General features: G+C 39.3%; 1 protein-coding gene across 1 annotated transcript in view; it reads right to left on the bottom strand.

Moving 5' to 3' along the window:
* The window catches only part of pemt (phosphatidylethanolamine N-methyltransferase), a 95,977-nt gene extending 81,729 nt beyond the window's left edge, over positions 1-14,248 (bottom strand). The window contains exons 1-2 of the mRNA XM_008295130.1: positions 14,011-14,248; positions 7,381-7,488 (exon numbers count right to left, since the gene is read on the bottom strand). Of these exons, the coding sequence (XP_008293352.1) occupies positions 7,381-7,488; positions 14,011-14,106 (204 nt within the window). The 5' untranslated portion in view covers positions 14,107-14,248. The remainder of the gene's footprint in view (positions 1-7,380; positions 7,489-14,010) is intronic.
* Between the last annotated feature and the right edge of the window lie 707 nt (positions 14,249-14,955).

Raw genomic sequence — 14,955 nt, 5'->3', positions numbered from 1 at the left:
CGCGATTTAACAAAATAAGGAAAATCTGTAAAATAACAAAATAAAATAATTAATTGCTAATCCTTAGGATACATGATTTATATGTTAAATAATGGAAAATATTGGTAAAATAATCGTATTTCTTGCTAATCTTAATACCATTAAAAAATACAGTAATTTTACAGTCAAACATCAAAGAAATAATTAAAATTTGTAACAATACAGATGTTTGTTGTGGACAGTAATTAGAGCTATGGCCAGTTTTTTTTTGTTTTTTTTTCTTTCATCAACATTATTTTACAAATTATTATTTGTAACTTCACAAAACAGGGACAATCTGGACAGTTATCAAAAAAATAAATAAATAAATAAATATATAGATTTTTTTCATAGTGTAGGGATACATAAATATTCAAACTAACCAGGTAAATTTATAAGAACTATATTATTCCCCTCTGGAAAGCCTGTTGCTTAATGGCTGTTGTTTTAAATGCACTGTGTAAATAAGAGTGACTTTACTTGACGACTGTTTGAGTCAACGAGCAGGGACCAGATACACAAGACCAACAGTCAAAACACAGATTCTTATTACAACACATGGTTATCCTGAACATGAAGCTAAAAATCATGATATTTTATCAAAATCATTTAATTCTACGAGTCACTTTTGCTCTAAAAATCCTCAAAAACAATCAATTCACATGAACCATCCATTCATCATCTATACATCGCTTAATCCTCACTCGGGTCGCGGGGGGGTTGGAGCCTATCCCAGAGACAGACAACCAAGCACACTCACATTCACACCTACAGACAATTTAGAATCACCAATTAACCTCAACAGTATTGGGAGAATATTAATAAATATAGAAGAGTTTAAATTAAAATCGAAATTTGCAGCACAGATAAGAATTTATTTCGAGAAGAGAACTGAATTGTACACAAGTGAAACTAAATGTAAAAAATCTAAACAATCAAAGAAATTCAACTTTTATGTTCCCTGTCCTGTACTGTCTGGCTTTACGACTTTGGTATACCGCACACAAGATAATTCTCTCTACTTCTAGTCACGGCTGTGCTGTTTTCACTGAGGTGCAGACTTAAAAAAGCGAAAAATGAGCTCACGGTGACTAAAAATTTGACAGAAATGGCAAAGATTTCTGAAGCCCAGTTGGTAATAAGTGACTCAGCCAATACATATTCCCTCATGAACCAGGTCGGCTTCATGTAGCCTTGAATCAAGACTCATCAGATCAGGCTACAGTTTTTTTTTTTCCACTCATCAGATTTTGTTGAGCTTGTGCAGCCTCACATTTCCGTTCTTGGCTGGCAGCACCTGAAGTGACCTTCAGCCCCTCAGGTGGAGGCGTTGAGCTTTCCCAGCTGCTTTCCTGCTCGGCACAGTTTTTAAAGAGTCGGTTATCTGAGTCGCCGTCAAAGTCAGCGAGGTCGCCGGTTCTGTTGCTTGACATGAATATTAAAGTAAAGCTCCTGACTTGTATCTGAATGTTTTTATTCATGGCACTGCTTCCACACGATTAGCTGATTGTATGAATAAACGGGTGCAAAGGTTTTCTTCATAAAGTTCACTGGGAGGCATTTCTAGAAGGTAAATTAAGACACAGCAACAACCAGACTCCCCGTGCTCCGTTTAATATTGATGCTTGATCTTGTTTTAGTTACATCATGCACTGATGCAACCGATCAGAGACGTTTTACCAGTAGGTGCATGAAAACTCTCAATCGGGAAACACCAGGGTAACATAGAGTCATGTTGTCGTTGTACAGGACTGAGAGTGCAAACAGGGAGAAGCCTTTCTGACTTTTACCCGCTGAGTTATGATTGCTTTTTGAAAGGTCACACCATGTGCAGGTGGACGAAGCATTCAACAGGATGCCACCTGCAGACTGCTACCTCTGGGCTCAGGTTTGGAACGGGAACCTGGAGTTTTGGATTAAAAGAAATACAAGATTTACATTTTTTTTCTTTTCCTAAAGGATTAAACTCTTACTTCCCGACCTCAAATACAACTTATACATCTCTGGATCTACCAATTTTGAAAATGAGGCTGCAGGAAAATTGCAAAGCAGTACGAAGGGAAGAAGTTGTGCAGTGGTAACCTTTGCATCTGGATGTATCAGCCAGTGCTGCCAAATAAACTGTAAACTGTAAAAATAAAAAATAAAAAATAAAAAATTGAAAATTTAAAATGTAAAAAAAAAATAAAAATGTTAATTAAATTGTGGAATATTGTAATTTTTTTAAAAAAATGGAACAAATATCGGAAAATATTCATATCCAATATTTAGCTAATTTAAATAATTTTTTTCTACAAATTAATACTCACTTTCTGTGATAACTACATGTTCTCTGTACTTTAACAAAACTGTACAAAATCTGTAAAATAAAAGTTTTTTTTAATTACTATTTTTTAAAATCTATAATAATAATAATAGTATTTCAAATACTTGGAAATATCTGAGAAATGCCTTTATTAAATTCAAATACAGTAAGAAATACTGCAATTTTGCTGGTCAAACGCAAGAAAATTAAATTAAAAATCAACTACTTTTTATAAAAATACAGATTTTTGACAAGGGCATTGTCACACAGTTTTGGCCTGGAGCCTGTACTACAAAGTGAGATCAACACACCCAGAATATCTTTCAGAGATCTGGCTTGATTAACCCTAACAATCGCACTCAGGAAAACCAGTCCTACGACGGTGGTTATCAACTTGATAAGTCAACCCAGGTTTGTCTGATCTCAGTATGAGCGCCTGCACATAAAATGGGCGGCGTTATCAGCATCTGACCAATCACGACTATGGACCAGTCTGGCTGCAGAGCGGCTCACTTTACCGCCGAGGAGCAGAATACAATCTTTACAATATATGAAGAATATAAAAACATCATAGGAGCAGAAAGCAGCACTGTTGCAGCGGCCAAAGCCAGGAAGGAATGCTGGCAGAAACCTGCTGACTGTGTGAATGCATAAATTCATTAGTTTATAACAAAATATAATATGATCACTGGTCCATCATGAAGGCACGTATCAGACAATAAGCACATCTGAGGATTCCTTTTGATGAAATTGTTGCCTAATGTATATACTTGTGGCATATCTGACTTTTTTTTAAACTTTCAGCTGCGACCCTGGTGATGTAAAAAGAACGTGGAAACAAATTAAGAACAAACAGAAACATAATTCATTATTAACGTATCCTACACATACAAGCTTTAATGCTAAAGTCGGTTTACTGTTGTGGGGTGATATTGGTATGGAAATAGATATGAAATAGCTTTGACATTGGCTGTAGCCAACAGGGAAAGACAGGAGCTCATAGAGATCCTCATCAGGGTGCGCTGTTCTGCCAGTCCTGAAAAACCCTCACACTCCTCAGTGATCCCTCACAGTTCACGCTCCAATGTGTAGCAGGTTTTCTATAAATGATGCCATTTTGTTGAGAACTGCTTCGTTTTCTGCTCCTTCTGAAGTTTTACAGAAGAGAACTGATTTTCAGTGGAGGTGTTTCTATACCCAGTGATCTGAAGTGAGCACTGGCATATTCTCTTTAGGGTAAAATCCATAGCTTGCAGAGAGAAATTGAATTACTGATGGTCTAGTGAAAAGAAGTGAAAAAGCCAACTGGCCCAAGCACATTCCTAGATGCCACCACTTCAGTCTGATCGCAGGTAAAAAAAAAAAAAAAAAAAAGTGATTTTCTGATGAGTTTACTAAAACTGTCTTAAAGACAATATCTATAACATCATTGTTCCTTTGGAAAAGAGCTGCAGACCCAAGTTAATGTGTCAGTTTTTTCAGATTGCAAAGAATCTGTTTTTAAGGCTGTTTTGCATATTGAACACCTTTTGTTTCAAGTAAACATCGAACAGAGCAGCTGCTCACTCACCATCCTGAACAGAGGCAGCCTGGAAGAAGTTTGACTGTGTGTTTAGATAAAAGGTTTACATAAATCTTTGCTCTAAAAAGAGACACTTCAGGACCAAATCATTTCAAATCATTCCTTAATTCTAAAGAAACTGAACTGCTTGCCGATTTTCTTAATCCTAATTAAAACAAATGTACACACCACGACTGCAACTAACATCCCATCCATCCATTATCTATACACTGCTTAATCCTCACACGGAGAGAACATGCAAACACCATGCAGAAAGATCCCGGCCACCTTCTAGCTGCAAGGCAACAGTGCTAACCACCGAGCCACCTCGCAGCCCCAACGAACATTCATTCATCATTACTGATTCATCTAACAAATGTTTTTTAGATTGACAGATGAGTCCATCAGTGCAAAAGGCCATCACACTTCCCAAAGTGCAACTCAAATGCAGAATGGATCAATCTAATGTGAAGCATGAGGCTCATAGTAGGACAAATCTCAAGTTAAATGAAAATTTAGCTTCTATTTAACCTTTTTGGTTTTTGGTTGCTTGCAATTTTAATGTTTTGTTCAGCAGGAAGCTACTCTTTTGTAAAATATTTGGATATGATAAAGAGCGAGGAGCAAAGAAAAAAGAAGACTGTAGTGAGCGAAGAAGAGTAAATGTCGGACTTCTATTCAGCATCCTTGGTCCGATGGAAGACAGTCCTTTGATTCAAGGTGAAACATTCTCGACTTCTTGTTCCCTGAAGCCGCAGCACTCACCTTCGAGGCCTTCAGCACTAATAGCTGCGAGCACCGGCACAGTACATCCAGCACATTACGGCGCCGTCTGTACTTTACCGCTAACTTTCATTAAGCACACACGAGCTTGTTCCTTGGCCCACGTGTATAGGACAAAGGCGACAAATTTGCACCCAAATGAGCTACATTGCTTTCAAAATCAGTCTCGGCTCCACATGTGACAGACATGTGATCACAAATAGGAATCAGTAGGATAAAAAGCTGAGAAACGTATGTGTCTGTCTTCGCCATTTAGGAGCTGGGAGTCCGGCGTAATCAAATAAAAAAAAAACTCCGTCCCCAATGCTTGCAACTTGGACGAATACGGCACGGTAGCTCGAACGTGTGAGATGAGAAAGATCTTTTTATTATCTTTGCGTATAAGTTCCATCAGTCCTAATGCTGTTTGCTTGAATAACGCCCATTACGGCCACTTACAGCTCATCTTCCAGCACAATGCTCAAAAAGGGAGTGATCATGTGCAAAGGGCCAAGAGCACCTCGGTGACATTTACTTTAATGCAAATAATTGGCCTCCCTTCTTCTCGTGCGCGTGACGAGCATGTGTCCCGCTGGGGCCGTGCGGGCGAGACGCCGGGCCGAGTCGACGGTGGAATGAATCACCGTTAAAAAGGTTAATTAAATGACCATCTGGAAACGCATGCACCTGTTGAGGCGCTGGAACTGCTATCAAAATTACACCAATTTTATCCAGTGATCCCACAAACTGAGCTATTTCATCAGGCGAAGAGATCGTTATAGAGTGTAGTCAACATCATGACGAAGTAAATGACGCCTAATGGAACATATGAGGGCGATACAAAAGAGTATAGCTGTTGAGGTTTGAATTTTTTTGCATTAACTTAAACATTTTGGCTCTAATTTACGAGCAGCGATATCATAATTAATTCCACTTGGGGTTAAAACCACAGAGAAAGCACGATAAAAAATGTACTTAAACGCCTACTTTAATTATAGTATTACGTAAGGCTGCGAGCGTAATTAAATGCAGACATAGTTCCATCACTGAACACCATCAATGGGGAAGATGTGACTCAAAAAAAAGTGTGTGTAGCACTTATGCATGCATATGATATCTTGAACATGAAAGACAGCGTTTCCTTCTGTGCCTTTGTGTGAAGCATGAATGAGACGCGACTCCGACGCAACCATGGGCAATCACATTATGTAACATATGTATGTGTAATCAGTTTTAAGTCCCTGACGAGATCACATTCTGATGTGAACGCAGTCGTCTTGTCTGTGCAGCCCAGCAGTCTGCGACGATAGAGAGAAGGGCAGCTTTATCAGGCTCAGGGACGCTGTTCAGACCGTTTGCCTCGATTTCACAAAGCCGTGTGTAGCTGGATATGCTTCCTCACAACATCCATCCATTTTCTATACACTGCTTAATGCTCACTAGGGTTGCAGGGGGGCTGGAGCCTATCCTAGCTGACTCCCTGGACAGGGCGCCAGAGACAGTCAACCAAACACACTCACATTCACACCTACAGATAATTTAGAGTCACCAACTAACCTCAACATAGTTTTGGACTGTGGGAGGGAGCCGGAGAACCTGGAGAGAACCTACGCTGCACGGGGAGAACATGCAAACTCCACGCAGAAAGATCCTTAATGTCCTAACCAGGAAACAAACCAGAGTCCTATCTTTCAATGACTTCTGGAGAGGACTGCCTTCTGCTTTTTACCTTAGAGGTGGAAACTTTAACTTTGATGCAATGACCTACCATCCAGTGTTCAGAATTCTGTGTATCTTTGAGTAGGTACATAATTTTTAGCTGGAAACACTTAAGTTCGGCTTTCTGTCCATATGTACTGTCTGGAGGTTTAGAATTCAAGATTTTTTTAATATGCGTCCAACGGGTGCTGCAATAAACAGGTTGACAACATTGTACATAATCCAGCGACAATAAGTATGTGGCTGACGCTCCACTCTAGAAGCAACAAAAGGTACACTCGCATTTTTGGTAATTCAATCGCCAAAAAGGGACAAAATGCAAAATAAGCCGAGTTAAAGAAGGAGTTTGACTAAAATTCTCGATAGGTATTGATTATCGCGTGGCGAATATCTGATATTGTGACAGCCCTAATGTGCCATAAGCATCCACCAAAGTAGACCTTAAGGAGGGGTGTGGAAGCTTGTCTCCAACCCACCACTAAGAGTCAGCAAAAAGGACAGAATCCCTCACTGGCTTCCCACCCAGAAATAAAGTCACGTTCTGAAGACAAAGTGCCACCTGCCAGGGATCTATTATGAAACTTATTGATTTTAAAAAAAACAAAAAAACAATGTAACGATTCACTCTTCAGGTTGTCAAGATCAGTGCCTGCTGTTTCACGGCCCCCAACAATAGCCAGACTTTTTCTATTGCTTCTGGCTGCAACAATAGGATTTTTAATTGGACTGAAACTGAAAGCCTGAGTATTCTATCAACAAGCTGGCCTTACACTTCAATCCAACAAAGAAAATGCTGGTACCCAAACAAAACGCAATCACGTGTGGGGTTTTTTTGTTTTTTTTTTCAGGAAATTTTAACTTTCAGTCTCGACTTTCCATTGTCAGATTTCCACGTGCTTCAGTTTCCCGTTCTTTAATCAACTTGCGTTAGTTTGTGGCTGCACGTGGCTTAGGTACACAAGAGGTGGTACAATCTCATTTTGTCGCCACAGTAGGCTCTTCACAGAATTCTTACCACATTCCAGAAGAAAGGGTTGAAAATGATGGCAATCACAGCGACACAAAAGCTGGAGTCATGAAAGTTAATGTGTTTCAGGAGTTCTTCCATCAGCGTCAAATCCATCTGAAAGAAAAAAAAACACGGGATAAATATGACACAAAAAAAAGCGTCATTTCATCAGAATATGGATGGGTATTAATGTGAAGGCTTCAATGCCGTCATCCAGAGCCAGTTAGGAGATGGCGTTACTGTCCTCAAAGGTGTCCACAAGAATAGAAACTTCCTGACTTTTATCTAAATTTAGAACAAATTTGGAATTAATTCCAGAGAGTTGGCAAAAGAAATCCAAGTTTATGACCCAACATTTGACCAATTATTCTAGTTATGTCTCATGTAGCTTGTAGTTACATTTTATATAAACACATAAGGATTTATTTCATAATTTTTTTTATTATTAATCTATCAACTATTTTACTGATCAGTCAATTAATCTGAATGATTAATTTTCCTCGAAAAAAGTAAAATGACCATTTTAGTTCAGTTTACATTTACAAACTGTATGTCGTGAGTACGAAATGATAGCAAAAGTTACCATAATAAATTACAAAACTGTCGAATTAAACTGGAAATTCTAACACAATAAAATGAAGCCTTATTGTGTCAAAGTGTCGTGCAGCTTCTAAAGAAATCTAAGTTGACAAAGTACTAAATAAGTTTTTTCTGTGTGTTCGACCAAGTGCCACATAACCACAGTGGGTATTTTACAAGCACAGAGCAGTTAAAGCAGCTCATCTTACCCTTTTTTGGGGTATTTGTTTTCTGACTTTGGTTGCTTCAAACTTTAAGTAATATATAGTAATTGAAAGCTTTCACATTTTTTAAAGTTGGACTGCTGACTGCAGCCATGACTGGAGCCAAAAACGAGTACATGGCATCATGACAAAAGAAGTGATAAACATTTGTTATAAAGATTGTCATTAAAAAGAAAAGATTGGTGCCAGTAAAAGAAAAAACAACATTGATATTGATTCATTTTCAGTGTCAATGTCATCGATTACACTGACTTATCATAGCAGCCCCAGATACAAGCTGTCCGATTCAGTCACTCCTTTTAGCTGATTTCTTGTTGAAGTACTTCGTACTACACAACTATTACATCATCTCTTATCTCGACCTGCTTATCAAGCTCGATACCAAACTGTCTGACAGTATTTCACTAAACAAGAGCTACACAGGCCACAGGGCAACCCCTTTATAGTCAGGTGTAATGTCAAGGTAAAAGACTGGGCAATGACCTGGCCTACTAGAAAGAGTTTGTCGCCTGGTGTGATGCAATTTTTAAATAAACGAATAATGGGAAAGTAAACCTGCTCTATCTAACGCATTGCACCATCACATCCTATTTCAACAATGGACTTTGTTGATGTTAATATTATCTCATCTGAAGCTGGTTAGTGTAGAATTTTTGCCCCAGTGATGCCAAACAAATCCCACCTACCCCAGGTTTAAGGAGAGATACCATCCAGTCTTCCAAATATATTAGCGTCCACCTGGACAGAAAATTGAACTGGGAGGGAAAAAAAAGAACAGCGAGGTTTCATTCGAGAAGGCTCAATAAGGCTTTGATGTTTTGATATTCGCAAAAAGCATCTTTGTGTGTGTGTGTGTTTTATTTTTATTGGAGAGTCTCAGAAAGTGCCCACTTCTGTGCCGTGCTCTGATTCAGGAGGTTGGCTCGGTGAGTGGTCTTACCTCAGACTCACTTGAGGTCAGTGTGAAAAGAGAAGTGGGCCAAAAAAAAAAGGTTTTGCAATTTGAAGGCCATCCATTGCACCACATTTTTTAGATGCATCTTTCATAGGCTGTGTCTGAAATCACCCCCTGCCCCCTACATAGTGCACTATATCAGGTGTTTGCCATTTTGTAGGGCTGTCCGAATGTTAAGTTACAAATGTTACACCCAAAAAGTGCACTCAAGCTATCCCACAATGCACCGTGAAAAGCCACGTACAGCCAATGGTCAATAATCAAGCAACATGGACCATCATGCATTGCGCGAAAGGAAATGCAAACTAGACAAACAAGAGCACAGAAACTTGTGAGTAATTTCTAGGTTTTGTCCGAATAGCAATTTCTGGGCTCCGGATATTCGGGTCCAATCAATGATGAATATCCGAATATTTGGCACAGTCAGGGGGGCTGGTGAGTTGCGGGCAAATCCGGATACCACCACAACGACGGGACGGGGAAGGCGAATATTTAGATCTCAAAATTGATATGCGGATACCACAACAACGACCGAATAATCGGATGTTTGGGTCAAGCCCTAGTAATTTCCAGTTTATGTTTTGTTAAATTTTATTTTACCCGTTTCTTAGCTACGCAATAAACTGTGAATTTGATGTGTTTGCATTATGCTGCTACGGCACAAATCGCGGCTAGCGAGCGACGTAATTCATAGCTTGAGTAATGCTCCCTACAAAGTTATAGTGGTTCCTAGAAGGTGAATAGGGAGTGAGTGGATGATTTCAGACATAGCCGCTGTCTTGTTGTCATGCAACGTGAATGCAATTCCTATATTTATAGTGTGAGTTGAACTGGTGGCGAAGGAGTTGCAGATTAATTTTGCCCTGTTCTTAAATCATAAGAGGCTTTTTCAATTATTAATAATTAGTATTATTCAACTCTAAAAGACAAAACTGCTGTCTGTTAGTTTTCTCTCATGTAGCATTTGCTCCAGTCTGACCTACGTGTTTGTCTGCACGGATCAGTGCCGCAGTATATCACATCACAGTGTGAAACAAACAAGACTTCCTTTGTGAACAAAGAGGAGCAAAGAAATTGCATATCAGACAGGTCTCTTTCAAAAGTGAAGCATGACGAAGAGCACAACAATTAATTCTCACAACTGAAATGAGGCTGAGCAACGGCGACGTGTTTTCTCTGGTATCACAGACGAGAGCTCTCTGTGAGGTTTTCCACTTTAAGCAGACTGACGACAGCGATGAGGAGGAACACAGCATCCCTTTTAGTCAAAGTCCTCGGCTTGTTATGGGTGTTTAATTCATTATACGTCACAGTATTGAGGCTAAAACGGCAAAACAGCCAAAAGTTTTGCACATCATGCAGTTTGATGACAGAAAAACATGGATAAGGTCTGCAACTTCCAGCGCTGGACGTTAAATGCAGGTACCAGCATGAATATGGGACAATCGATGCTTTGAAGCTGTCCTGGTGGCCCAACACCTTACTATGGTATTTGTTAAAGATCAGCTTTTGGCCTTTATTGCAGAGGTCAGCTGAAGGGAAACGGGAAAGGTCAAAAGAAGAGTGGGGGAAGGTTGGGATATACTGAGAAACATGAAAAAAAAAGTCACAACCAAACTTTGAAAAGTTCGGTTAATGCATAAAACATATTCTTAGCATGAAATATATGGCGGGATAAAGATGGTTTTTTGTGGGGTTTTTTTTTTTTTTTTGGTTTGTTATTGTCAAGAAATGCCACTATCCTTTACATAAGTGAAAATCTATCGAACATATATTAAAATATTGTAAAACTGATGTAACCAGTTGTTCTTAAATCAAAAAACACAAAACTATATTATTTGTGTTGCAGCAATTGATGTTATTACCCAGTTGCTTATTAAAATAGAAAATGTTGTTGTTATAGTGTAGGGCTGCTGCATTTACTGGACATAATCGATGTAAACAACGCATCATTTTTACTTTTTTTTCCTAAAATGTTTCAGCTGATTCTCCCTCCATCCATTATCTACACACCGCTTAATCCTCACTGGGGTCATGGGGGGCTGGAGTCTATTCCAGCTGACTTAGGGTGAAGGCAGGGGACACCCTGGACAGGTCACCAGTCTATCACAGGGCCACACTTAGAGACAGACAACCAAGTACACTTACATTCACACCTACAGACAATCTAGAATCACCAATTAACCTCAACATGTTTTTGGACTGTGTGGGAGGAAGCCAGAGAACCCGGAGAGAACCCACACTGCACGGGGAGAACATGCAAACTACACGCAGAAAGATCCTGGTGTCCTCATCGGGACACGAACCAGCGACATTCTTGCTGCGAGGCAACAATGCTAACCAACTACACCACCTTGCAGCTCTAAACTGATTCTGCTAATTCTAATAAATATTTTTCTTCCATATCGCAACATAATTATTGCAAAATGTCATCATTCATTTTGGTCTCCAGTTATCGTTCCAGTGCAGTCAATGTTACAGTTTAGGAAATGGCTGCCGCAGCATCTGATTCCATTCAGGGTAGAAGTTCTTAAAGACCTGAGGCCTCGAAAGTTGGGAGTACTTCACGCAATTACAAAAAAAAAAAACAAACGGTGGTGTGTACACTGTGCAGAGCAACCACAGCTGCAAATCACAACAGACTCACAGCTGAAGGGAAAACACACAGGAGCTCCTCTATAGAAGACGCTCCACCAAGTGTTTCTGCTCATTGGAAGAGACGACTGTTGAATACCTGTTGTCCTTGTAGCTGCTGAATACACCTACAAAGCCCTAAAGTTGACTGCCTGCTACCTGAGAATTCCTATTAAATAAGTATTTGAGAATATGTTTGCGTTACAATCAGAGTTTATTCTACTTTGATAGTACTAGTGAGTGTTGGTGACCATTTATCTTATACTGTTACTTACTGTGGTTGCCCTTGGTCGGGGGCAAACGGACCATCTATGTGTGTCCGTGAACAGTCTCTGGCTCGAGTGCTACGGTCTAACAAGTTGATATTTTACAGGTGAGCTAGGAATGGCCTCTCCTCAGAATGATTAGATTGTGGGGTCAATCAGCACAAAAATAACTCTTCTAGAGGTCAAAGGTCTTTTTTTTCCAAAATACCTTATACCTTCAAATGGGTTGACGGTAGATTTATGGTGTTTGGTGCAGATAAGTAATCATGTTGGGGCTGTTGAGTTTTGGGTTTGATAATGTTACAATTATCCGTGGATGATTTTTTAAAGGTCAAACACATGGTCATAAATTTTGACTGCACTGTAGCTTGAAAACTGTGCCGGATAGACACATTATTTGTATCGGAAACTATATATAGGCTTCCCACTGGAGAGGGGGGGATTGGCGACTTGTCCAGGGTGTCGCCTGCCTTCACCCTGAGTCGGCTAGGGTGGACTCCAGCCCCGTCGCAACCCTTGTAAAGACTAAGCGGTGTATAGATAATGGATGGATGTAATGCAAACATGGATAGTACCCATTTCACCTTGGACAACCAGCCAACTATCATGGGTGAAAGAAAACATCTATTTTTGTGGTAAGTTGGACATAATAATGGTTTACTGGGGCTCAGTGCAATCAGGGCCCTCCAGTCTAAAAATTATTTTCATCCTGTCATAATTGTAAGCACAACTACTTTCTTTGTGTACAACCCACATCCAACAGACGTTTGATTCCAGTATATGACAATTTCTTAACCACTGTCTCTTACATTCTAAACATGTTTGTTAAAAACACAGAGCAGATGTAACTGCTTTACTGCTTTAAAGGGTTTAACAGTAACTGGAACTTCTATGGAGCCGCACCTTTGACTGAAATACGGAGCAGAAAGAGACTGAATAGATTGGTCAGGAGGGCCGGTTCTGTCCTGGACTGCTCATAGAGGAGGTGGATGAGAAGAGGATGTTGCCAAAGCTCACATCCATCATGGACAACCCGTCTCACCCGCTGCACGAGACTGTGGGGGTTTTAAGTAGCTCCTTCAGCAGCAGAGTGAGACATTCACCTTGCAAGAATTCTACAGTTCTACAATTTCATTAGGCAGATGCTTTTATCCAAAGCGACGTACATCTGAGAGCGGATACAACACAAGCAAGGATTATAGTCAGGAGACAACAATCTAGACAGGTGCCATAGAACAAGTTCAAGTGTGATAGGGTGTTGATGCTCATCGCAGGCCGTGTGGAAGGTAATAGGAATATTTATTTTTTTTAGGAGCACTGCCGCAGGTCATTCCTCCCAACTGCAATAAGACTGTACAACGTCAGCATCACTGACTGAAGTGAATCAAACGGACAAAATTAACACCAGGTTACAACTCATTTTTGCACAGCAAATTTGCACTGTCTTTTTCTTTTTAAGTGTAAATCTTGTATTTTTTTAGTATATTTTTTCTCATTTTGTGTATATACTTATTTTACTACGTAATTATTTTTATTTCTCTGTACTTTCTTTTTTAGATTTTTGGGATGCTGCTGTGGCATGTAAATTTCCCGTACTGGAGGATCAATAACATTTATTCTATTCCATTATGGCATACAGTTTGCCAAAATAAAATGCACTCAAATTAAATGGTCAATTATTTTTTGTTAAAGAAAAAAACAATCATTGAATTCATAAATTAATCGATAAAACAGTCATTAGATTAATAAAAAGTAAAATACATGTTATTAAAAAAATATTTACTTTGTTTGAAAGCCGTGTGCTATGAATTTGTAGGAAATCCTGCTTTTATTTTGAAAACCCCCATGGTACTGTGTGTTTACCGGTGGTCGGAGCTCCACATATCAATTCAGTCGGTCGAACCGAAGCTAACGTAGCTGAACCGGGTTAAATGTGAGCCAGAAACACAGGAAGACTTAGCAAGACACAACAGTTTACCTTAGAGTAGTCGACGTTGTTTAGTCCTCCGCAGCAGTCCAGCGGCTCCGGGCGGTTGTTTCCAGCGGGATTATGGTTCCGCTCAGCGGCGCTCATTCACGGACAGTGACCGCTCGGACCTCCAGATATCTGAAAGGGGAAGATATCAAAGGTTGCACAGGACAGAGGGCAAGGTTTCCACTTAAAGGAGGCTGCGGTTGTTGTGGATAACTACACATGTCCAGATAACCTCTAACCTCCGCTCGGTGCATTCTGGGAAATGCGGTTCAAAAATAATTTATATACAAACATATGTAAAGAATGTTTATAGAACCATTTTAATGTATATTTTCATGTTTTTTGTTGCTCTCAGATATTAAAAAATACAGTGTTTTTTTTAGTTTTTTGTTTATCTCAGACTTGCTGCTACACAGGATGACCTCTGGGATTTATTTCTTCCTGAAGTTTTCTTCCTTTGCAGTAAATAAAATGTCGTTTGCTCTGCAGTGGCCTCTGCTGGCTGCAGGTTGTGTGGGGTACACAACTCTTCATCTTAGACTATTGATCCACGAGGGAAACTGTTTTATCAGAGTAGCACAAAATAAAAGAATATGGAAAAAATGAAATAAAAATATAAATAAGAAGGGGAAAAAATCAAGGAGAAAAAAAATACAAAGACGTATGTACAACTTTACAGGTTTTTTGTTTTGGTTTTTCTTTGTTGTTTTTTTTATACATATATATTTGTGCAGCTTGACACTCATCACATTAGCATAGACTCTAAAAATAAAAAGTGCGACTTCAAGATGAATATTAAACCAGATCTTTTAGTACTCATTTTCTGCTCTTTCTTTTTTATTCTCTTTCGCTTGTTTTTTCTTTATTTCTTCTTCATTCTTCACTATTGTTTGTTCTAATTCTTTTCTTTTCTTCTCTTCCCTTCTTTTTCTCTGCTTTCCTCCCTTT

This window comes from Stegastes partitus, unplaced genomic scaffold (genome assembly GCF_000690725.1).
Source record: "Stegastes partitus isolate 25-593 unplaced genomic scaffold, Stegastes_partitus-1.0.2 Scaffold1022, whole genome shotgun sequence".
Taxonomy (NCBI): domain Eukaryota; kingdom Metazoa; phylum Chordata; class Actinopteri; family Pomacentridae; genus Stegastes; species Stegastes partitus.
Note: the sequence above shows the minus strand (reverse complement) of the source record. Positions and strands in the feature narration are given on the sequence as shown.